Below are 24,089 nucleotides of genomic sequence, written 5' to 3'. Positions count from 1 at the left end.
GGGGCGTGGTTATGCAAATTAGACAAGGGTGGGGGGATGTTACTATGATCTCTCGTCATGACCGCAGGGTCCTAGCGCCGACAGCGGGGTCTTCGCAAGTCCCCGGGGCCACCTCCGCTGGGTCCCGGTAGCCAGCCGGGCCAGTCTCCTCTCACCGCTGACCCCTCACACTCCCTGTCCGTGGGCTGGCTCTTTCTCCCCCCGGGGTCACCGCGAACAGCCCCGACGGGGCACGGCCAGGAGAGGTGGCATGCACCAGCCTCTCGGAGCCCGAAGCTCCTGTCCCCTTGCCCGGCTCTCCAAGGCCGGTTCGACGGGGAGGGCTGGAGGGTGCTCGGTGCTTCAAATGTGAAGTAAAAACCCCAAAGTGAAACTGCGTGGGAAAGCAGCGCCGGAGGCCGCGCTCACCGGTAACCCGCTGTGCGGCGGAAACAGGAGAGCAACCCCCGGTCCCCCGAGCAGCACCGGGTCCCACTCGGTGCCTTGGAGCTGCGGGTCCCGAGGAAGGGAGGTGAAGGAAACCCTGGGAGGGAATTGCTCTGCCCCTACCCTGGACCCATGTGCGCTGTGGCAGCTTGGGAAGCAGAAATGGCTGCAGGGGGGGTTGTAAGAGTGAGATCCTGGTGTCTCCAGCGAGCCAGGGCAGAGCAAGGCAGCAGCGAGCCTGGACTCAAACTGGCCCCTGTCTCCCAGCGTTGTCCTGTGGAGGGTGGCACGGGGGTACCACTGGTGTGTCTCACGGCAGGGCTTCAGGCCTGGGTGAAGTTCAAGCTGGCCAAAGGTCCTCAGGACACCCGGGATCCCGTTTAACCATGCTGCAGGCGGTGAGCAAGGAGGTGACAGCAGCGCAGGACACGTCCCTCTGCGGCTCTGCACCAAGGCCCGGCTGCAGGGACCCCGGCGGGCGAGACACCCCCCGTGTGCTGGGGGTGGCCATGCTGCAGCTCCATGGGGCCGGGCTGGGAGCAGAGGGTGGGCTCATTTGTTTCCTCCACTTGGCTGAGCATTCGCTCAGCCCTGAGAAAGGCAGCGGAGAGGAATCCCACGGCAGCGGCAGCAGATGCCTGCGGAGAGGAAAACCGGGGCACGAGTGTCACAGTACAGCTCCAGGACAGGGGTTCCATTGCACAGCCCTCCCCTTGGAAAGGGGGGGAGTGTGGGGCACAGCTCCACAACCATGGGTGAGGACAGAGTGGGATGCTCTTTGGGGATGCTGCTCCAAGTCAGGAAACCAAACTCAGCCCCAAGAGGGCTGTTTTAAGCAGGGGACCACGATAAGAGGGAAAAGCAGCAGCACAGGAAACAGCCGGAGCTGCTTTTGGGTCCATGGTACTCCAGAGCGCCCATGGAGTGGCAGGGCACGGGCAGCACCGGCGCTGCCTCCTCCTACCACGGCCTTTGTGGCTCCCTGTGACGTTAAAGGAGCTTGGGCCGGAGGGGGGAAAGCAGAAAAGAGCCAACGTCTGTTTGTGTTGAAGCCATCCAGCATTTTCTGCAGACATCAGCCAAGCGGCCGCAGCCACGCCATTGGTGGGAAGACGGAGTTATTTGGGGAATGCTGGACTCCGCACCATGAGAACAGCAGGGGAGGAGGTTGGTTTTAATTTAACAGGCCCTGTTTGCTCTTCCCCTCTCACCTTTGGACTGGCTGAAGTGTATAATGAAAGCCTCAGTGGGGAGGAAGGGACCGCGGGTGCTTCTCCCGCCCCACGGCTGCTCTGGGGGGGCCCCGCAGCCCCATTGCTCTGCAGTGCTTGGCTGCAGGAGCCTCCCACGGTGCAGAGCCGGGGCAGGGATTTCTCACGCCATAAAACACCCAGGAGGAGGCAAAGCTTGGAAACACCCGGCTTTAATGTGAAAACTTGCAAAGAGAAACCCGGGAGCGGGGAAGCAGCAAAGGAGGCACCGGGGCAAGTAAAGAGATGGGCAGCAGGGGGGCAGAGAGAGGGGAACCACTGGTGGGGATGGATGTGCTGGGCACTGCCTGGCGTGCGGCTGTGCTGTCCCCTCTGCCACTGCCCTTCGCTTCAGGTCTTCATCTAAATACCAAATACCCCCTGCCCTGGGTAGTGCTGGGGGTGATGGAGCGTGATGGAGGGGTTGACGTGGCACTGGGGATGTGCAGTGATGCGGGGACAGAGCCTTGCAGCCTGGTGCCCAGTGTAGCAGCGTTTGCTGGCTGAAGCATCTCAGGCATCTTCTCTTCAGAGAGTGGGTTTTGGCTGCTGTTTGCCAGCAGCAGGAAGAAAAGGGCTGTATTCCATGTGCAGCGATGGGAGCCAGCAGGAGCAGCAGCCCCAGGCCAACCTGGCACCTGCACCCCATCAGCTCCAGCGTGAGGCCAGAGGTGGTTTTGTCTGGAGGGATTGGAAAGAAAAAGGCTTCTGTTGTTAATAAAAATGAAGTCTCTTAATTCCTGTGACTGCGTGAGAGGGGAAGTAAAGGTTTCTCCACATTGCTGTGTGCACTAGAAATGCCCCAAGTGCATTGGGGTGCTCCCAAGGGAGTCTCATTTCTCATGTCAGCTGCATGGGCAGGGAACAGGCTTGGCTGGATGCTTCCTCATCCCAGTCCCTCCCTCCAACAAGACTGGGACACAACAGGGACATCTCTGCCCTCATGGCGGCAGGAGGACAAAGCAGCAACCACAGCAGTGAGGAGCCCTGGCTGAGCGTGGTCATTGGCAGCACTGGGATGCAGGGGTTAGATCAGGCCCTTCCAGCTGGATGAGAGCAGTGCCAAGAGCAGGGATTGCTTCAGAGGAGGAGAGGGCCATGGGCTGCATGAGGGCTTGTCCATGGCACACATCCAACCCCTCCAGGCACTCCAAGGGGCCTTTAGTGAGGTGTGGAGCCACATCCTGCATCCTGCTTGGCTGATGGAGGCATCACGGTGGCTCCCTGCTGGGCTGGCAGCCATCGCACCATGGTTATTCCCAAGCATTGTCCCACAGGGCGGCAGGATCCTGATGCTGGGGTGATGTTTCTCCTCACTCCGCTGTATTGTCCTGCCCGCACTTGGCTGGTCAGAGGCTGGTTCCCACAGGATCTCAGGGGCAGGATCTGCTGTGTCCCCCTCCTGCCTCCCCCTTAGCTCTCAGGCGAAGGCACAGCAGCTGGATTTCCTCTGCTGCGCCTCGATGTACTCGTGGATCTGGAAGCGGGGCTCGTCCTGCGGCTGCACCGCGCGCTGCTTCAGCTCCCTGCGGCCATGGGACTGCATTAACCCCCCCTGAGCCGCTGGTGCTGCAGGAGACCCCCCGCACCCCCCCATACTCACTTGGCAATGGCCAGGAATGCCAGCTCCACGTTCATGCCCGTCTTGGCGCTTGTCTCCATGAAAGGCACCCCGTACTCCTGCAAGGGCAGCACAGCCCCATCACCCAGAGACCCAAACCCACCCCCTGCCCTTGTTGCCTGGCTGATGCTTGGGAGCAAGGTGCCATCCCCTCCCTACCTTGCCCCAGGTTATATGTGCCACGCTGCCTGTGCTAGAGCCAGGTCTGGGCACCCATCAGAGGGGCTGGCATGGCTGTGTGGGGACCATGCACAACGTGCAGTCATCTGGGGGGGCTGCAGCAGGGTTAGACCCCAGCATGGCTCACCCTGGCCAGTGATGCTCCGTCCTCTGTCCTCACGGCCCTCTCGCTGCTCACATCCGCCTGCCAAGGGAAGGGAGGTGTCACCACATACCAGGGCTGGCTGGCACCCTGGGGGTATCCTGGCAAGCACTATGGGGTGCAAAGGGGGCTGCCAGGAACTGCAGGAGTCAGGGACTGGAGAGCATCCGGTGCCCAGGGAATCCAGGAGCTGTTGAGCATCTGGGACCTGGGGGCATTGAGGATGGGGGCGGAATCTGCGACCTGGGGACACTGGGGACCTAGGGCAGCATCCGGTACTTGGACCCAGAAGGGGCCTCCTGGAACCCTGCTGGGCATCAAGTACCCAGCTTCATCCAGGAACCAAGGGGAATCCAGTCCCAGGGGAAAATCCATAACCCAGTTGGGCACTGGAAAACTGGAACTTCCAGAGAACAAGGGATCCGGTCGGCCTTCTGGGGCTTGGGGCTACCTGAGATCTGGGGGTGCATCCAGGCCCTGGGTGGGCATCCCATACACTGCAGCATCCCATACCCTGCAGCATCCGGTATGTAGCAGCATCCCATACCGGGAGCCTCAGCCTGGTGCTGCCCTCCACTGGCTGCCGGGAACACTGGTCCTGTCACACCCTCCTGACCCCCCACATCTCTGGGGTCACCTCTGGGCCTGGATGAGCCCAGAAAGCACCAGAGCCCGGCAGAGGGTGCAGGCAGGATGCACCCACCGAGCCGCATCCCTCCATAGCCATGGGGATGGCAAGGGCTGGGCTGGCAGAGCAGAGCACAGCAAACCACGGGGGGAAAGGACACCCTGCACGCACCTTGTTGCCCAGCAGCATGATGACCACGTCCTTCTGGGCGTACTCATGGATCTCCGTCAGCCAGGCCTGTGGGGCAGCGGGGCTGTGTTGGGGTGAGCGGTGCATCCATCCCTCCCCTCCCAGCCCTCACCCGCTGCCATGAGATAGGGGAAAGTGACTTTAACATGGGAACCATTCCAGCATCACAGCTGACCAGTCCCCAGAACACCCCATCTCCTGGCTGCAGCCCAAGTCTATGCATAGTTCATCCCACCCCAAACCTCTAGCACCCAGCCATGCAGCACCCAGCCAAGCATCCCTGGGGAATAGCTCCTGCCTGGCTGGGTCTGGCCACAACAGAGAGCTTTTACATGTCAACCAGGCTTCAAACTGCCCCAAACAGGGCACCCACGAGAACAATCCCTGGGGAAAACCATGCTCCCGACCCACAGAGGGGACTCACACGGATGTTGTCAAAGGACATCTTGCTGGTGATATCATAGAGCAGGAGCAGGGCTGGAAGGGAAGAGGCAGAGGCATGGCCCTGCTGCAGGGATGCTCTCTGGCTGGTCTCCCCCATCCCTGCTGGGCACCAAACCCACCTTGGGCATCCCTGTAGTAGGCATGGGTGACGCTGCGGAAGCGCTCCTGTCCTGCTGTGTCCCAGATCTGCTGAGAAGCCACCCCGGTGAGAGCAGGGAGAGGAGCCCCCTGGCATGGGGATGCCCCAATGGCTCCAAGCGGACACCGCGCTCAGCCTGGGGAGGGTGTTCCAGCAATCCTTATGGGAATTGCTCATCCCCTCCCGAAGCTCACCTGCAACTTCACCTTCACACCATCCACAGACACCACTTTGTTCTGCAGAAGAGAAGGAGAACCCATCCATCAGTGTTGGCACGGATGCCATCCAGCCCCAGTGTGGAGCATCCATGCCCCATCCCCTTGACTGCTTGCCCCTGGTTGGTGGGATGAAGCCAGGCTGCCCATGGAGCTGCACATTGAAGCCTCATTGCTACAAACCACAGCCCTGCTGTGGGGCTGCAGCTACAGGAGCATCCCAGAGCAGCATCCCCTTGTGCCAGGGTGGAAAAGAGCAGATTCAGGCTCTGATGGAAACGGGACAAGATCCCAGCCTGTTTTAGATGCAGTGCCTCACTTATCTCCTACAGCCAGCACCCCATGTGGCTCCTAAGGGCTGGCTGATGATGCAGGGGGGGTGCAGGTAGAACGTGGCTTTATCCAGCACAGCAGGAGGAAATCTCACTGTTAGGGTGGTTTGAGACGGGGCTGGGACTGGGAAAGGAAGACACGTTTGCAAGTGAGCAGGGGAGGCAGTTATCAGAGCTTAAGCAACCACTGTATTCAACTTGGAAGTGCAGGGACTTCTCCCTAGAGGCCAGAAGGAAGCAGAGCAGGGGTTACTGCAGGGCTATTGTAAGGCTCTTGAAGAACCGTGGTTGGAGTCTGGAAAGAGAGGAGCCCCATAAATAATTTGGTTGCCTGGAATTGTTTGAAAGGGAAATTCAGCCCATGTGGAGATGAAACAGCCTGAGCGAATGGGCTGAATGGAGCAAAACCAGGCCCTGGGAGACTGGAAATGACCTAAAGCAGGGAGATGCTGCAGGGGATGCTCGCACAAGGCACCTATGAATTGGTAACACCCCAGCAATGGGATGTGGCGTTTTCCCTCTCCCATGGCTTTGGTGGTAGAAGAGGCCACAAGACCCCCCCAAAGCAAACCCAGCCCCTGCTCCTCACCCCCTGCAAGCCAAGAGCAGCCTAAAGGCAGCAGAGAACCGGAGCAACTGCAGCTGCGGAGGCAGAGGAAGCGCCAACCACACACAGCCACACTCGACACGTGCCTGCAGCCACAGCAGAGCCCTTCACTTCCATCCTGCTCAAACCCCTGCTGCAAACACAGCCAGCCCCTGCATCCCCTGCAGCTGGGACTGGGGAGCAGAGAGCAATGGGGAGGGTTTCAAGGGGATCCTGTGGCCATAACAACTCCTCAGCAGCCAATTTCAGCCCTTTCAAGGCATAAAACTACCCCAACCATGTTTGTCCCCACCAGTGGAATGTGCTGGTCACCCACTGCACGCCCCAGCCCACGCAGCCACCAGATGGGCTAAACCAAGGCTGTTTGCTGATGTAAAGACAAGACGTGATGCTTCCAGCGGGCTCTTGTGTCTGTTACCGCTCTCCCAGGGAGAGGTGGAAGGGTTTCAGGTGGTGCCTGCTGGTGCTTGGGGTGCAGAGGCTGGAAACCCTGCATCCCCCCTCCCCTGGGCCCCATCCTGGCTGAGGTGTAAGCGAGGGGAGGCGAGGGGCCGGCAGCTGTGGGGTCTCACCCGGAAATCTATGCCCACGGTGGCTATGAACATCCCGGAGAGAAAGGCCCCGTCTTTGAACTGGAGCAGGAAGCAGGTTTTCCCCACGCCCGAGTCTCCAAGCAGCATCACCTGAAAGATGCATGCAGGGAGAGGTGTCAGCGGGGCCGGGATGCAGCAGCATCGCTGGGGTGATGCTGACCCCCTCCTCCAGGTCCCCTCTCTCCCTCTGGTTGGGCTGATTCTGATGGGTTGGGGATGGGATGGGACCCCCGGGGGGTGCACCAAGGGGTTGGAACTGGATGATTTCAAGGTCCTTTCCAACCCTATTGCATGATTCTATGATGCATGGCTTGGGCAAGCCCCGCCGTGTCCAGGACTCTCACCCTGCTGGTGCAGACACCAAAGCAAACACAGCTCCTTTTCCCCTCCTGCTAAGCAAACAGGCTCAGCCTGGGCTCCCCGGCACTGACGGAGCTGGGCGGGCAGCACCCCGGACCGATGCTGGTCTCCATAACCACATCCTTATCCAACGCCCCGATGCCCTGCTCTCCTTCCTGCTTGCAGGCAGCAGCCCTTTCCTGCCCAGCAATAATTAACCTGATGGTGACTTTATCTACTCCCTGCCTAAAAACAGGAGTGTGCAGGACTCCATCAGGAAGGTCCATCCCCACAAGCCCACCCTGGAGCCTGCCAAGAGAACCCACACAGCTCCACTGCCCCCATTGAACACAGTGAGCCACGGCCACCCTCCTGGACCAGCACAGCCAGAGCTGGGGGCTGGACAAGCTCTGCCTCCTTCCAATTCACTTTGCGGGTCAAATCCTGCTCCAGGACACCCTGACCCAGTCCAGGCAGCTGGGAACACTGCTCGGTTCTGCCTCCACCTCACTCCAGGTCAAGCTGGCAATTGAATTCCTCCCTCTGACACAAAAATTGCCCTCCACTGAAAGGAGGCGGAGCGGGGAGGATAAAGGCAAAGGAATAAAAGTGGTTTAGGGTGGCTGTGGGGGCTGGCTCGGCTCCGGGGCACGCACACTGCCCCTGTCCCCACTGCCCTTGGGATGCTGCGATGGGCTGAATGGAGTCCTGCATCCCTGCCCTGTATGATGGGGACACCACTGCCGAGCTGGCTGGAGCCCCCTTGCCCGGAGAAGGACAGGACCGGCTTTCAGAGGCCTCCCCCTGTCTCCTCCACCTCCCGGGGGGCAGCTGGGCCCTCATCCCCACATGGGGGCTCCCCCAAGGGCAGGGGCGGGCAGCGCTGGGGATGGCTCCGCTGGGATCGCCGCTTCCTTCCCCCTTCCCCTTCCCCGGTCCGCAGCCGCTTCCTGGGCGCGATCGCGGGACCCGATCCCGGGACCCCCTCCGGGTCTCCCACCCCCCCCCAGACCCCTCAGCCTCCACCCCGACAGGGCCTGGGGGGGTCCGTTCTTGCCCCCCTCGCCGCCTCCCACCTTGCCGCACAGCTCGTAGTCCCGGGGCAGCGCCGGCAGGGTCCCGCTCCCCTCCGCAGGGTCCCCACTGTCTGCCGGGGGGGTCCCGGTCTCTGCCGCCCCGTTGGGGCCGCTCATGGTGCGCCCGAGGGGAGCCGCCGAGTCCCGACGCGGCGGGGCCAGAGGGAGCCGCGGACCCCACCCGCGCCTTCCTCCTCCTCTTCCTCCTCCTCCCCAGGCAGTGCCACCCCCCCGCTGCTGCGCTCCGGCCGCCTCCCTGCCCAGCCCGGCCAAGGGGTGAGGAAGGGAAGGCTCAAGGCTGGAAACTTGCCCCCTGCATCAGGGACCCCAGGATGCTTGGGTCTGCCGGGGGCTCGGTGGCACCGGACAGCAGGCACAGCCCTGGTGCATCCCTCTGGGTATATGGATGGGGAGAGGAGAAGCAACTGCTCACTCTACAAGTAAACAGCCTCTTGTACCCCATTTGGGGATGGAGACCCCAAACCAGCCCTGCCACACCAGATCAGTGGGGATCCCTCCAGCCCACCTCAGGGTGAGGTTTTGCCCCGGGTTAGCATCAAGGCGCAGTGAGACCAGGAGGGAAGTGAAGCAGCACCCATCAGCCGGAAGCCAAGCGCTGCGGGAAGCCGGTGCCGGGATGGCTGCCGTGGCTCCTGTGTCCTCAGCTGCTCAGAGCCCCCAGCATCCTGCACCAGGCACTGGGGCACCGCTTCTGTGCTCTTCATGTGGGGAAAGATCCAGGGATGTGTTACCCAAAAACTCACTCCACAAAACCCCATCCAGGTCCACGCTCTGTGTGTCTCCAGCACTGCTCCACAGACAGGAGCCTTCAGCCCCTCTCATTTATTCTCCATGGGATACACAGCCCATCTCCCCCGCATCAGGCCTGATCTCAATGCAACCCCACATCCCTGCTCACACTGATGGGGTTCAGAGCCCCTCAACACTGTTAGGGTGAAGGCAATGCCCTCTGTGGCAGCACCCACCCCTGCCGCCAGCTCCTTCTCCAGCCAAGCCTTCCCCTGCCCCTCGGGAAAGGGAACCTGTATTTCCAGTCCTGTAGCTCGAACCAGACCAGATTTATAGTTTATGCGCACTCTTTGGCCACAAAGTGCCCAGAGCTGAAGGCAGGAGGCACTCGGAGTTCCTGGAAGTGGCTGAGCTCCCCTGCAGCTCGCTGGGGAGGGAGGCTGGAAGGACAGGGCAAGCCACACCGGTGCTCACGGAGCTGTGTAGGCAGGAGCGCCTGGCTGAGCATCACCTCCACACGTGGCATGCAGAAGCATCCCATTTACAGCTGGGAGCTGGCAGAGATCAGCAATGTGCCTGAGCCTCCTCTGCCTGCCCAGGGCTCGGCACTGCATGGGCACCCCATGCTGGTACCACAGTTCTCTGCTTCCTTAGCCTCGACCAGAGACAAAACCCATGTAGGTAACAGCCTCTTCATGGGGGACAGGCATCCTGTGGGTAAAAACCTCATCATGGATGCTGGAGGGATGCTGTGCAGGGAGGTCCCAAGCGGTCTCTGTCCCAGGCTCTCTCAGGAGAGGGGACACACACACACTGGAGCCACTCAGTGGCCCTGTGGCAGCTCTGCACATAGCACTGGATAGTGGCCAACTGCCTTTCCCAGGTGCTGCTGCCATCGGCCTGACTATTCCCTGCCTGGGCTGCAGACAGGACACGCACCCAGGCACAGCCTCACAGAGGGTATTGGGATGTGAAGCCTCATCCATCCTCCATCCTTGCCAGCAGCCCCCAGCAAGCAGACAGCCAAACCAGCCCCTCAAAGCAAATGACTCCAAGTCTTCATGCTTAGCACTACTTAAAGCATCATGGATTGTGATTACCCGAATAAAACAGCTTTCCCAAGGGTGAGTGAGGTTGGACAACGCAGGGACCAGGGGCTGGGCTCTTACCGTAAACCCAATGCCCACGGTAGCAGAGAAGGAGCCAGGGATGAACTTGCCCTGGTCAAACTGGACCAGCAGAGATGTCTTCCCCACGCCGCTGTCTCCCACCAGGATTGTCTGTAAGGACCAGGTAAAGAGGCATCAGCACAGGGAGCAGATGTGGTGTGCAGGCAGAGGCAGCCTTGGCTTGCACAGCCCTGGTGGAAAACCTCTCTGGGAGGACTCTGGCAGCGCTGGATTGGGTCCAGACCGGTTTAGTGAAGACAGCATCTCCCACAGCGGCTGCACGCAGCCATTGCCACAGCCACGCAGCCTCTCGGGGCACCGGGCTGCTTTCATGCCGCATTAACACAGTGCTTCCCTCTGGATTTGAGGCCATGGAGCCCCTCTGCCTCTCCAGCCCTGCATGGGCTCTCCCATAGGGAGCAAAGCTTGCTCGGCCCCAGGCAGAAGGAGCTGTGCAGGTGTCAGAGATGAGACCTTGCCATCACCTCTGGAGCAGCTCCCAGGCTGCCAACCCATAGCTCTGGTACCCACACCGCATCCCTGGGGAGCCCATCCTCCCTTCTGCTCCTGCCAGGGTTCATTCAAATCCCCAGCCTAAGGGACACCAACAGTGCAAACACAAACCCCTCCCTCTCTGCCTGTATCTGGGTTTTGTTTGCAGAGCCACCGGCACAAACATCCCCATCCTCTCAGGAAACTGATGCACTTTCAACCCTTTTACAGAGACACAAGTGAAAACAAACACGCTGATAACTGGCTTCTTGCTCTGAAGCTGTTTTGGCAACACACGGTGTCTTTCAGGACAATGGTGTTCCTGTGGCTGCAGCCCTGGCAAGCACTGAGACATCCCAGTGTCCCCCTCTCCCCTGCCACCCCTGTAGCTGCTGGTACCTCCCCACTCTGTGCTGCACTTCTCTGTATCTGTTGTTTCTCCCTTTGATTTATGCTTAGTCTGATGCAACTCCATCAGCCCTGCTCCATCCCAGGGCACCCCAGCCATTCATCCCCTCCCTCTGTGACACTGTGAGGGTCACTCTTCACCTTCAAGATGCAGGAGCATCTTCCTGATGCACAGGGGAGCCTCTATGTGCGGTTAGTCCCATCCCTCCATCACCTCCCTGCACCCAGGGCAGGGTGAAACCCAACCTGGCATCACTCGAGGCACTGCACACATCCCTTTGTGCAGTGCAGTGTGAAGGAACACATTTGATCGAGTGCCCGAATATCCCCAGCAGATCAAACCTTGATGTCATGCCCCAGGAGGCCACTGCCACAGGCCACAATGCCCAGCACTATGGTTCCTGCCACCCCACAGGAACCCAAAGGAGTGGGAAGCAACCAAAACCCAAAGAGCTTGAAGACTATAAACAGGAACATGGGCTGGCAGGAGACCAGCATCCTGCCTTGCACGAATCACTGCACCACAACCCGCCTGGAGCCTGTTAACCCGAGCCACTGGCTCACGCTCCACTGAAACGCTCGCTCCAGTGAATCAGCGTTTTCCCTTGGAAAGAAACATCCCAAACCTCTCTGGGAAGCACCTCTATCAGATGCACACTGCTGCATAGACCTGGGTGCTGAGAGGCAGCAACCCATGGCCACAGATTCCTCCCTCCTCCCTAAGTAGATGCGAAGCTGTTTGCAGGTCACTTGTGCATTCAGAGCAGCCTCATGGCCTGGGAGCTTGCACAGGAGCTGGGGGCATGTTGTGAGGCAGAAACCTCCAAGCAAAGCCCTTGCACATGGGCCAGAGGAGCTGGGTCACCCCTTGCATATGGGGGGAATCTCCCTGTCCAAGACCCCCTTTAGCTTTGCCCTGGGGTCCGGACACAAGCCCTGTGTAAAGAGCAGGATCTGAGGCAGCCACATACAAGAACACCCCAAGAATTCATGACCATGGGGCTCCCGCACCCCAGTGCTGCATTGTTTGGTGCTACACCCTTTTCCCAGTAAAAGACTGGTGCTGGGAGGGGCAACAGAACCAGCTGCACCCTGCAGCGCTGTCCTTGGGAGCAGTTAATGCAGGGAACAGCATTAATTATGGAGGGAGGAGAGCTGGCTGGAACGAGCACCAGGAAGCCTCCAGAGCCCAGGATTTACAGAGCACGTACAGAAAGCAGACTCTCATAACAATTTAACTGGGCTTTATAATGGAGCCAACTCATGAATTGCTTCATGACTATTAGTAATAATACTATTAGTAATAATACTATTAGTAATAATAGTAAAAGTTGGTCTGAATCAGCCAGGAGTCTTTCCTAACGACTTCAGGACAAGCTGATGGGCTCTGTGGAGATACAGCACAGTGGAAATCACTGTGGCCTTCCTGGCTATGAAATGAGCATAGAGAAAGAACAAAACCCCACTGTGGAATGGATGTGGCTAACCAGTTACCAAAACCTCAGGCTCGACATGCTCAAATCACGATAGGAAGCAGCCTTGCAGTGACAAAGCTCCATAGCCACCCTGCCTCTTGTCAGCATCCTCAGCCACAGCCCGGCCTCCCCTTCATCCCATTGGCTTTTCCCAGGGCTTTCTTAGTGCCTGGAAAACTCTGGTAGAAAGTGGCAAGGTTCCCTTTGGTGCTGCAGCTTCCCTCTGGAAGGTGGCATGGGGATGGAGCAGTGCTTTGCTGGGGGGCACACACAGACAGGCACAGAGACCTGGGCAAGACCTGGAGAGCCACTCGGTGACAGTCCCAATGCACAGCTTGTAGCACACCCTGAGAGGACCTGTCTGCCAGCTCTACCTTAGGGAAAGAGCAAATACACTCCCCCCCCCTCAAATTAGTAGTTTTGGGGCTAACTGAGACCTAAATGAATCACCTTCCTTCAAAACACTGCTGGCTCAGCGTGGGCTGCAGGGACAAGGCAAAGCAATGGAGTGGTGAGGGCAAACCCACTCCCATCTGCTCTACCTGTGCTGGCAGTCAGTGAGCAAAGGAGGTGTTTTGGTCTAACATACCTAGGGAAGTTGGTTCCCAAGGAGGTTGTGAATGCTCCATCCCTGGCAGTGTTCAAGCCCAGGTTGGACAGAGCCTTGGGTGACATGGTTTAGTGTGAGGTGTCCCTGCCCATGGCAGAGGGCTGAAACTGGATGATCTTAAGGTGCTTTCCAACCCTAACTATTCTATGATTCAGGTACGGCTTTGCATAAGGAAGCAATTGCTGCATTTCCAGTGCCAGTCAAGCAGGAGGAAACCTGGGATAACACGTGTGGGTTGGGGTTATCTTCCCAGTTCACTTTTAAGCTTCAGCACACAAGAGCTGCACCCAAGCTAAATGTAGCCATGAGCCTGACAGCGTAAAACCCCAGTCTTGGGGGATGCAGGGAAGAGAGAGGTGCAGAATGGGGCACCAGGAGAGGTCTGGGAGCAAAGCTGTGACTGCTCTTGGCCCCTCACCACCTCTCAGGGTGCATTAATGAGACTTAGTTTATCTGCTCTATATATGGGATTGCACTACCTCTGCCCTGCTCCTTGCAGTGCTCCAGGGCAACCTGGACGCTGCCTCAGGCTGCCCTGTGCCACAGAGACACCTCAGGGCTGCTCCCACCCTCTCCAGGCACTGTTTAACGTTGCCTTGATCCCAGAGCTCTCTGCCAGCCCCACTGGCCCTTGCCCTGGCTGAGGCAGTGTTTCAGCCCTGTACACATGAGCTCCAGGGCTGCACATCAAACTGAAGCTGGCTCAGATCATGCAGGCGATCCCTGTGAATGCCCAACTAACACCCCGGATCAACCACAGCCCAAGGGCATATCCCTCTCCCTCTGGCGCTTGTTCCAGCTAAATGGATCCAAGCATCCCATGGGAGGAAGAACGATTTGGCAATGGGTCAAATCACCCGAAAGCAGAATCATTGTGTGCCAAGTGAAACTTTTCTGGAACAGCCCCGAACAAACCTCTGCTTGCTCCTGCTTTGATTTGCTCCCAGCCCCTTTCCTCCCCAGGCCTGGGTTTAGCCACCAACCAGCAATCACTTAACCTTTGCCTCCAGCGTGCAAAGCTCTCTCGGGGTTTCTCAGCACATTCGAAATGTGATTCCTTGCTCAGAAACCAGAGCTAGTGAGGTATTTGCTGTCTCACATCCCTGCAGCGAGAGCAGGCTTGGTTTTGCAAGACAAGCAACCTGCCAGGAGCAGCAGCAAAACACCAAGGGAAACAGCAGAGATCATGGGACCGGGATGGGTATTTGCCTGGGCAGCTTTTCTGCCCCGAGTCTGATTTCCACCAATATAATTCCTTAACTACAGCAGCTCATTGCTGGAGAAGAGGGAGTTAAGGCTTTGCAAAGAGTCAAAGTTTCTCGAGTCATCCCTGGAGGCATGTCCCATGTACTCGATGTACAACAGAAATGAGAGCTGCTAGTAATTGGTATTTTTCTGCTAATCAAGGGCTGGGCAGATTGCCCTGAGTTGAATAAAGCAGGATATAAACTAGACTGGGATCTGTGAAGAGGGATCCACGCAGCTCCAGTCCTTTCCACTTCCTTTCCCCTGCTTTTCCCCAGCTCCCCAGGGGTGTCTGTCCCTGCACAGTCACTGGGGACTGCAGCAAAGCAGCGTGAGGACAGCAAGGAGGAGGGATGGGTGGATCTGGCAGAGATCAGTCTCCTCCATGTCTCCTGAAGTTGCAGGGCAGTGTCTGACTGCAGGGAGCAGAGCCTGGGCCACCCAGGTCTTGCAGGGACAACAGCAGCACCAAACACCCTCCGTGCAGTGTGGAGTTACAAAGCATGGTCCCAGGGACCCCGCAGAAGAGAAGGCTTTTAAAGCAAGGAGGGCAGGGATTGACATCCCTTAGGACACTGCTATTTCATGGCAGGGAAGTCCCGGCTCTTTAGACTGTCTCTGGCAAACAGAGCCCTGGAGTGCAGCTCCCCCCGACCTCCCGGAGCATGCACAGGACATCAGGAGCGGCTGAGTGCCTGCTGCGGGCTGTGCCGCGGGGCTGGCCCCTTTCCAGCGCTCCTGCCCGCTTTGCTTTCCAAACACTCCCGTTCCTGCTGTCACCGGGAACCGGGACCGAGCCCTGCGGGTTGCTCAGCCCCGGGAATAGCTGCAGCCGCATCCCCCCGCCGGGATGGGGTTGGTGGAGGGACGCCACCGGAGGAAAAAGCGAGGAGGGGGGAGAGGAACAGAGTTTCCCGACGAAGTCCAAGCAGGCGCCCCGCTGCGGTGATCCCCTCCCCCGTGCACTTTGCAGCCCCCTCCCCGAGCGCCGCCGTGCCCCAGCCCTACCTTGTGCAGTAGGGCCTCGTTGTAACCGGCCCCCCCCGAGCCGGCGGTGCGGGCCTCCATAGCCGGGGTGCATGGAACGGCTCCGGCCGCAGGGGGGGCGGGCAGGGCCGCTCCTGCAGCACCGCGGACAGCGCCCGCCCCGCCTTCAGCACCGCGGACAGCGCTCGGCTCCGCCCGGCACGACCCGGTCCAGCTGCGCGGGGGCCGAGGGTCGGCCCGGGCCGGTTGAGCAGAGCAGGGCTGGGTTCGGCCCCGTTCAGCGCAGCACGGATCGGATCGGCTCGGCTCGGCTCGGCTCCCCGCAGGACAGTGGAGCGGTGCCCGGCTCCTGCCGCTGCAGGAGGGGGGGTTGGAATGGCGAGGCCGGTCCCGCCCCGGGGCGGGGAGGCCGTGGAGCTCCCCTCCACGCAGGCAGTTTCCACACTGGTCCCTCTGAGCTCCACCGTCTCCATTCTCCGTGATAGAGGTGCCCCTGGCTCTGCAAAGAGCCCGGTACCGGGGCTCCTCTGCTGACACCCCTACAGCCATCAGCTCACGCTGCCGTTGGGCATCCAGGGGCAATGGCAAAGCACAGACCTGTGTGGTCACCAGGGTTAGCGATGTCACCCCAGCCAGGGACAGTGGCTTGTGATAGACAGGCTATTCCAGTTTCTTCATGAAACTGGTACTAACCTCAGTCTGCTACCCCAGCAGCTCCCCTTTGGAAATTTACAGAGCCCAGTTCGGAGTCCACTTGCAGACAAAAAAACCCAAATTGTATGTAGAAATGGGAGGAAACTGTGCCTAAACCTGGAGGTGACAGTCAATATCTCATTGAGAGCCTTTATTTACAACTCCCTCTAGAGCAATCTGGTGTTGTCTATTAGACTCAGAATAAATTACTGAGGAGTTTATTTAAGAGACTCGATTCAGCCTCCAGTTCCCTCCTTCCAGATCAGCAGACGGCCCCAAGGCAGAGGAACAGACCATGCTTCTGAGAGCCATCTGCACCCATCCGATTGCTGTTTGACTGCCTGGGTCTGACATGCCTAATTATATCTGCCCGTTGTTTCCTCTGACGGCAGAGATGGTTCTTTCAGGTCAGATGGTCAGTTTGGGCAACAACAGCCAGCAAAGATGAAGGACAGCCTAGAGGGACAAGGGGGTTTCAGGCTTGCCCGTGGCCAAGAAGCTAAACTCAGGCAAGCCTGCAGCCAGACTACCCGGTGGTCTCAAGCACTGGAAGGCAATCAACAGCACAAAAATAAGCAATACTGAGAGCTACAGTGGATGGGATAACTTACAAGTAGCCCAGCCAGCACTGTGGTTCAGCATAGTGCACGTACTCCACACCAAATAGGGTCGGGAAGGCAAGATAAGCAAACTTTGGGGGGACAGAGAGCCAGGGCAGCTTTCTGCCCTGTTAAGTACACCAGGCATTTATCAAAAGGACCATGGGCTTCCCATTGCTGTAACGCCCCACCGACAATGGGGTCTTCGTGTTAAAGTGTCTCAAGCACATTCGCAGCCTTCTCCTGCCCCAGAGCTTGCACAAAGCAGGGTATGGCCCTGACCTGAGCTGCCTGCTGGGTCACACGTACCCGAGACCCAGATTTGCTGCAGGCACTGTGTGGCTGCCCTGGGGACCCAAGCTGTGCTGGTGCTCAGACAAACCTCTTCTGGGGGGTGGGATGAACTTAGCCACCAGTGAAGAGGACAGGAAGCCCCCAGTGCACCATAGGTCTGAGATTTCAGTTCTGCTTATCTCTGTAGGGGGATTCCCAACACATACCTGCTGCAGGAGAGGCGCTGGGGCTTGTAGAGCATCCTCTGACCCATCTCAGCTCCAGCAATACTTGTATCCCTTTTGGGTCGTGAAGGAGTACAGCAAGGAACTGGGCAAGAAGAGCCTCATAAAGCCTGATTCTCCCTTCCTCCTGCAGGCACTGGCATTACAGCAGACACATTTAGTCCTGCAGGTTTAACCACACTCAGGAGGAAAGCACTTTTCCTATCTGCCATGATATCGCCAAGTGCAATGCAGCCTAAAGAGACAACGCAGATTGCTGGTAAAAGACAGGCACCAGCACAGCCTGGCGCCGCTCCAAGGGCTTTATAGCACTTTATAGCTCTAGGGGCCTGACCCGTGGCAGATAAGTGCTATCAGCAAAGCCCAGCAGCCAATACACATCATTCTCCTCCCCTCACGCAGCAGTGAATACCTTTCCCCACCATCAAAGCAAAACACTCTTCCCTTCCCAGACCCCAACAGAGGTTTCTGGGAGCCAGCGAGCGGTTTATAGCCCCGGGCAAGCGCTGAGCAGCTGAAATCAGTGCAGAGCAATGAAACCAAAGGAAATGACCTGCAAACGGCAGGAGTGATTTCAAATGAACACGTAAATTAACTCCATTGTTCGCCCATTTGCGGGCAGATCGCATCGCTGATAGCTTGACTCCTTGTTTGTTTGCCTTACAAAGTACAGCTGTAACAGCGGAAGATTTAAATCCAGCCCAGGAGTTTCTGCTTTGCTGTCTCCTCACTCCTGCTCCTTCTACCGACCCATTAACCTGCGGTAGTGTCTCTTTGGACTGCCCATACCACACTCTCTGGGGGAGATCTGAGCCCTACCTAGGTCATTCCTTCCCCATGAGATGGGGAGAATTTAATCCTCTGGATCTGCTGGATTTTGCTTCAGTTCCACTGCAATAAGCCCTGTCTCAGCCCTTTCTGCGCTAGGAATCCAGCCGAAGGCACAGCCGGGACTAAACCCTCCACCACCGCCACAGTCTCCAAGTGTTTCTCTTTTAGTAGCTTTGATAAATCAGGAGATCTGGGAATGATCTGGGTTTATCCTGGTTATCTGAGATGGCAGCGGAAGGGAGAGATCAGGCAGCTCCTGCTCAATCAGCCAGCACCACAGGAGCTGCATTAGCGACCATTATATTCAGCCTTATCTCCTCAGGACCATTTCACCAAAACTGCCGAATCTGCCCCTGAAAGAGGGTCTGAAACACATGGATTAGCTTTTTGGAAGGCCCTGGATTAAATAACGAAGCCGGGCACTGTAAATGTCATTGAAGGCCACGGCGGAGGAGGACTTTAGAGGGGCTCAGCTGTGGTGATGGGATAGGAGCCGGGGAAGATGTTGCACGCACTGATTGATTCAATTGCCGCCTGTTTGCTTTGGGTTCAGATGAATCCAATAAATTCCTCTGCAGGGGGTAACCTAATGAACTACAGTATTGTTGTTGTTCTCTTTGCAGGGGCCTCTGGGGCATCCTGTATTGTCGGGGCTATGTTAGGAGGGGGCAGGAGGACACTCAAAGGGAAGAAGATGAGAGCGGCTGGGGAGCAGCTGAAGCCCGGCCTTTCCATGAAGGTTCATCACCAGAAATCAAGTTACATTCTCCAACCACTTCTTGATTTTAGCACTTGTTGCTTCCTGCAGCGACTCAGCCCAGCTGGTTTTCTAGGAGTGGAGGGGTTAGTTCATAGTCTGAAAGAAACCTCAGAGCTTCCTCTTGGTATGGCAGAGCACAGGGAGTGATTGGGATGGTGGGGAGGAAGCTGCCTTGGTCTCTGGCAGGGCTGGGGAGTTGTGCTCTCTGCCCTTTCCAAAGAGCATAGAGGAAGAAAGCTCTCGGAAAGTCTTTGTCACCCAAAACCCACAGCTGTGACCAAAAAAGACAATTCTGGGGTGAGAAATGAGATGTTTCTGCTTGAGAAACAAACAAAACCACCCCAGCTTGCATTGGTGGCCAGCTCTAGCGCTGAGGAGCAGCAGGGATGGCTGAACATCATCTCAGTTCATCATCCCTGCCTGTCGTTCCAGTTCACCACGACTGGGAGAGCATCCCAACTGGTCCATCTGCATGGGCTGACCTGCACTTGCTCTATCCTGGTTCCTGGACCCCCTGCAAAGACCCCTGAAGCTGTTTGGGCTCTGTGCATGGAGAAGGGGCTGCTTTCACCACTGGGACAGGCATCATCCTGGAGGAACCTGCTGTATTTGGGGAGTTTTGCTGGGAACCAGCCCTGTTCCACAGGAAAAGCAGAGATTCTTTCTCATGAAACACCCCCAGGGTGAGTCATGGTCCTCGGGTGAAGATGAGGAAGCAACTGCCCTTAAATAAGGGTCTGCTCTGCTGGTAAGCATTGCCCACGGAAGCAACGGGAGAAGGAGGCTTGGGAAATTCGTGGGATGTGAACCGGCTCCATCCCACAGGGCGCTTTGTGAGCAGCCACAGGGGAAAATCTGCATCAGGAGCAAGAAGGTGGAAAATGTGGATTTTCCTGCTTTGGATCCTTTTCCTGCTTTGGATCATTTTCCCAGGTGAGATGTGGGAGCACAGGTCAGGCATTTCCTATCCCATGGAGAGGCTGGGACTGAACCAGCCCAGGAAGCCCATCATGGGCACAGCAAGAGCTCAGCTGATGCTGTTCTTTTCTTGTGGCCAGTGGATGGCTACAGGAGGTGATCTTTGAGATATGCTGTTGGATGAGCCCTGGTAACAAGGCTTTTCGTCTAATAACACACATCTGATGGGGGCTGTTTAATGACTGGGGACATCTCATCTCATCATTGCTCCCCAGGACACAGCATTCCTCAGGATGGGATATCCCAGATCTTCCAGAGCTCAGATCCCTCCTGATCCTCTGGGACAATGCCAGTAAGTGCTTGCATCTTCTGTCTCCTGTAGGTGGCTGGGCAGTGACAGGCCCAACGCAGGTGATGGTGAACCAGGGCAGCTCACTGGCCGTGTCCTGCAGCTATGAGCCAGGCTATGAGCTCTACTCCAAGTTCTGGTGCCAGAGGGGCTTCCTCGGCCTTTGCACCTGCATCATCCAAACCGATGGCTCGGAGGTGACAGTGACACAGGACAGGGTGTCCATCAAGGATAACCATGCATCACACTCATTCACAGTGACTCTGGACCGTGTCATGCTGGAGGATGCAGGCTGGTACTCCTGCGGGGTGAAAAGGAAGATGCGGTTCAGCCTGAAGCACAGCACCAAGGTGATGGTCTCCAAAGGTAAAGCCAGGCTAGGAGCTAAGCAGGGGTGTGTGATGGAGCTCATCACTTGGGAGAGGGGATCCCAGCGGGGGGGATCATGGGGGTTGTCAAAGTGGGAACAAGCACCTTGCAGGCACTGAGATGTGCTGGGGCTGCCCCAGTGCAGGTTTGGATGAGGGATGGAGGAGGCTGCACAGAGCAGAGCCTCTCCCTTGCTCCCTTCGGCATCTCTGCTTCCACAAGGCCCTTGGGCTTTCCAGTCTCTCCCAGTAAGCCTCCTCCTTTCTCATCCTCCTCCTCAGTGCCCAGTGCATTGCCTGGAGACCCCCATCTCCTGCACCTCTGTGGCTGCAGTCTCAGGGCAGAGGCCCTGGGGTGCAGGGGATCTCCGCTTTGCTCTCTCTTTCACATCTGTTTCATCCACAGCCGAAGGCAATGATGGGAGCCCGCTGGTCACCATGGCCTTTGGGGACCCTCCAGTGCTGTAAGTCAGGGCTCAAGCCCCCAGTAGCATCCCCTGCCCTAAGACACCTCTTTCCCTCAGCCCTGGGTCAGTTGCAGCAGCTCCAGGGAGCATCCCAGGGGATGCAGGGCAGACATGTGAGTGTCCCGGTCCCCATCCCCATTGCCCAGACTCAAGCTCCAGCACCATCTCCTTTCTCTTACCCAGGTCCCAGCTCAGCATCACCTACCTGCTGCTCATCCTCTGCGTGAAGGTGCCCATGGCACTGCTCATGGTGTGTGTGGCTGTCTGGGTAAGGAGCCAATGCAGGAACCGTGGCCAGGAAATCCTGCAGCTCTGAGGCAGCCGATAACAGGGCACTGGGATGCCCAAAACCACCCCAGCCACAGAGCCCCCCTCCTGCCCCTTTACCCACCACTGTGCTGGGGTTGTGCTGCCCATCACGGCCACCCTGCACCAGGATGTGCTCGGCTCCATGGACTTCTCCCCCTGTGAAGCTTTGGCCCCTCCTGGCAGTCCCTGCACTGGAAAAGGGAAGGTTTGGGGCACAAAGAGCCTGAGTCTGCTGAGCTGGAGCTGCCAATAAAGGTGTGCAATGAAGCCTGGGTGAACTGCAGGTACCTGCCTGTCTGTGTGCCTGTCAGGGTGCTGGTGGATGCTGACGGTGCTCACATTGAGCTCCTTTTCTCATCGCTCCCATTGTTTCCCAGGTTCTGTGCCTCCAAAAAGCAGGCACTCGAATAGTGATGAAATCCATCAGAAACCCCGCTCCTCCCGTGTCCTCGTGTCCCATGGGGTGGCGGACATCCGCAGCCACATCAAGGAGAGCAGCGTGGCCACCTCCGTCCTCCTTAGGGTTAGGCCATGCCCCACTTTCCATGGTACAATCGGCTTCACCAGTGCCCCTCCATGAAGCTTTAGGGAAGAGTTGCTTCTCTTCAGCTGTTTAGGGAACCAAAATGAGGAGCAAGGAGCAGGCATGGACCAGGAGCTCATATGATTGAACCCCTATGGTAAAACACCCACTGCAGCCTCAGCCAAACTGATTGGAGGGAACTGAGTTTGGGGTCCCTGCATCCACTCTTCCTGCTGGGCTCACAGGGGCCAGGGCTGAGCTTCCACCCCCTGCAGTCCCTCCTTGTTTATTGTCTGCTCCTGGTGGGTTTGAAGGGTGAGCCCCCATCCAGGGCACTGTCAAATGGGGGCAGTGGGGACAGTCCTGCCCTAGAGGCACCATGGGTGTGGAGAGGGGATGGAGGTGGCAGCTCCAAGGCAGAGCCATGGGGCTTATTCCCTGCTGGGAAGCAACTGCACAGGGACCCCTGGCAGCCCAGGTGGTGCTCAGAGCAGGGAGCCATCATTAGGGGCCAGGCATGAGGCAGGGACAGGGGCAGCTCAGTTGTGTCTCCACCAGGGAACATGCTTGGCTCTGCTAAACTGGAACCAACTGTTGGTGGTAAAGATGTCTCATTGCCACCACTAAGGCCAGAGCTGTGCTGGTACCAGCAGTGAGCAAAAGCCAGTGGCTGTAGGAGGCGGATCCTGCGACACCCAGCGTGGGTCTGGTTCCTGGCTGTGGGCTCTGTTTGTCCTTCCTGTGTTTGCCTGTCCCCAACCTCACCCCTGGGGAACTTCTTCCAAAGGGTTTGCCCAATGCAGCGCAGGATCAGCAATTCACATATGGGTGGGAGGGAGGATGCTGGGGGGGACTGGTTCTTTCAGGGGATAAGGGATGGGGGCACAAAGGGAACACCAGGAGACCTGACTTGGGAATAGAGCTACCAAGCCATGGAGGATCTGTGCTGGGAAAGGCAGTGTAGGGTGGTGCTCTGGCCAGGGCAATGGGGATGGGTGCCCATGTCAGGGACAGGAGGCCCATGCAGCACTGCCCCCAGGCTGGCAGCGTGTTTGGGGCTCATGGGGTCCCTATGCAGCACTAAACCACCCCTTGAGGTAGATCCCACACTGGGGGCCCTGCCTGGCCAGAGAGGATGGTGAGATGCAGGTCTGCACCTCATTGTGGGGGCCATGGTGATGGCTAAAAGGGGAGCCCCTGGGGCAGGGGAAGGAAGGGGGACAAGAGCGGGGACAGTGCAGGGCAGAGCTCCCGGTGACAGCGGGGCAGGAAGTCAGCTGAGAGCAGCGGATAAAAGAAAGCCCACGCTTTAGCTAAGAGCCTGTGGTACCCCCGGTAGAAGAGGAAGCAAAGCCCCAGAGACACAAGGAAGAAGGAGCAGGAAAGGCAGGGCTGCCCTGATGCCCTGCCCAGGCCAGCCTGCCGTGCGGCTCCTGCTGCTGCCCGCCTGCATGGTGCTGCCAGGTAGGGATGAGGGAGTCCCTGGGGCTCAAGCCCACTCTTGGAGCTGCCCGATGGGGCAGGAGGTGTCGGTGCAGCAGCGGCAGTCCCACTGCTCCGTGTGTCTCTGCAGGCTGCTGGGCGGTGATGGGGCCCGGTGCCGTGCGGGGCTTCGTGGGGGGGTCCCTCTCGGTGACCTGCGCATACGAGCCCGGCGATGAGGAGATGCCGAAGTTCTGGTGCTATCAGGGAAGCGTTTTCACCTGCGGTGCTGACATCGTTCTCACCTCGGCGCTGAGCCCCGTGGTGCGGCGAGGCCGGGTCACCATCAAGGACTATCAAAGAAGACGGGTGTTCACGGTGACCATTAAAGACCTGGTTGCGGAGGACGCCGGCTCCTACCGCTGCGGGGTGCGAACGGGCAAACTGAAGCGGGATAAGAGCGCGGATGTGCGGGTGATCGTGTCCCCAGGTGAGTCCCTGCACATCCCTCTCCCCATCACCAGTGACCATCACGGCTGGGGGCCGGAGCTGGGCTGCGGGAGGAGCTGGGATGCTGCGGGTGGAGGGATGGAGCCCGGCAGCACCCGCTGTATCTGTTCCCTCTTCGAATCTGCAGCCCCGTGGCTCGGGCATAAACCACCCGTTCCGCCGAACCCCCCCCGGCCTCCCGCGGCAGGGACGGAGCCTCCACCGGGGACCCCCGGCCCCTTCCGCTACTTCCCGGTGCTGGCCGGGCTGCAGGTGCTGGCGCTGCTCGCCATGAGCGGAGCCGTGCTCTGGGTCACCCTGCGCTGCGCATGAACCGCGGCCGGCACCGCTCCGCCTCGGCCCCGACGGCGCGGGCAGGGGGCAGCGCCGGGACCTGGCCGGGCCCTTCCTGCCTCCACCGGCGGCTGCAATAAAGCTTCTCCGACCCCGCTCCGCGCCTCCGCCTCTTCTCTGCGGCACTTCCCGTGCTCGGGCAGCCCCGGGGGTCCCTGCGCTCCGCCCCGAC

At 58.5% G+C, this 24,089-nt stretch overlaps 3 protein-coding genes across 7 annotated transcripts; 2 read left to right on the top strand and 1 right to left on the bottom strand.

The window, feature by feature from the left end:
- Positions 1–3,076: 3,076 nt before the first annotated feature.
- Positions 3,077–15,516, bottom strand: RAB37 (RAB37, member RAS oncogene family). Of its 5 annotated transcripts, none has more exons than XM_061376896.1 (10): positions 15,339–15,513; positions 10,101–10,211; positions 6,746–6,856; positions 5,214–5,255; positions 5,000–5,069; positions 4,861–4,913; positions 4,419–4,484; positions 3,605–3,661; positions 3,280–3,356; positions 3,077–3,202 (listed from the first exon to the last, which is right to left on the bottom strand). In XM_061376896.1, the coding sequence occupies exons 1-10, from the start codon at positions 15,396–15,398 to the stop codon at positions 3,097–3,099; spliced, it is 753 nt and encodes a 250-aa protein (XP_061232880.1). In that variant the 5' UTR covers positions 15,399–15,513; the 3' UTR covers positions 3,077–3,096. The 5 variants fall into 5 exon arrangements, with proteins under 5 accessions (XP_061232880.1, XP_061232881.1, XP_061232883.1 ...); XM_061376897.1 differs by having other exon boundaries at positions 5,000–5,066; positions 15,339–15,508; XM_061376899.1 differs by lacking the exon at positions 6,746–6,856 and having other exon boundaries at positions 15,339–15,516.
- Positions 15,517–19,599: 4,083 nt separating this feature from the next.
- On the top strand, positions 19,600–21,371 carry LOC133225148 (uncharacterized). The gene is made up of 4 exons (XM_061377268.1): positions 19,600–19,651; positions 20,019–20,455; positions 20,636–20,817; positions 21,004–21,371. Exons 1-4 carry the CDS (start codon positions 19,600–19,602, stop codon positions 21,134–21,136), a joined length of 804 nt encoding a protein of 267 aa, XP_061233252.1. The 3' UTR covers positions 21,137–21,371.
- Positions 21,372–22,978: 1,607 nt separating this feature from the next.
- Positions 22,979–24,014, top strand: LOC133224939 (CMRF-35-like molecule 4). The gene is made up of 3 exons (XM_061376895.1): positions 22,979–23,116; positions 23,226–23,564; positions 23,712–24,014. Exons 1-3 carry the CDS (start codon positions 23,053–23,055, stop codon positions 23,894–23,896), a joined length of 588 nt encoding a protein of 195 aa, XP_061232879.1. The 5' UTR covers positions 22,979–23,052; the 3' UTR covers positions 23,897–24,014.
- The last annotated feature ends 75 nt before the right edge of the window (positions 24,015–24,089 follow it).

This window comes from Neopsephotus bourkii, unplaced genomic scaffold (assembly GCF_033783945.1).
Source record: "Neopsephotus bourkii isolate Nb327-2 ecotype Australia unplaced genomic scaffold, CSIRO-AGI_Nbou_v1 NB_1749, whole genome shotgun sequence".
In the NCBI taxonomy this organism is placed as follows: domain Eukaryota; kingdom Metazoa; phylum Chordata; class Aves; order Psittaciformes; family Psittacidae; genus Neopsephotus; species Neopsephotus bourkii.
Note: the sequence above shows the minus strand (reverse complement) of the source record. Positions and strands in the feature narration are given on the sequence as shown.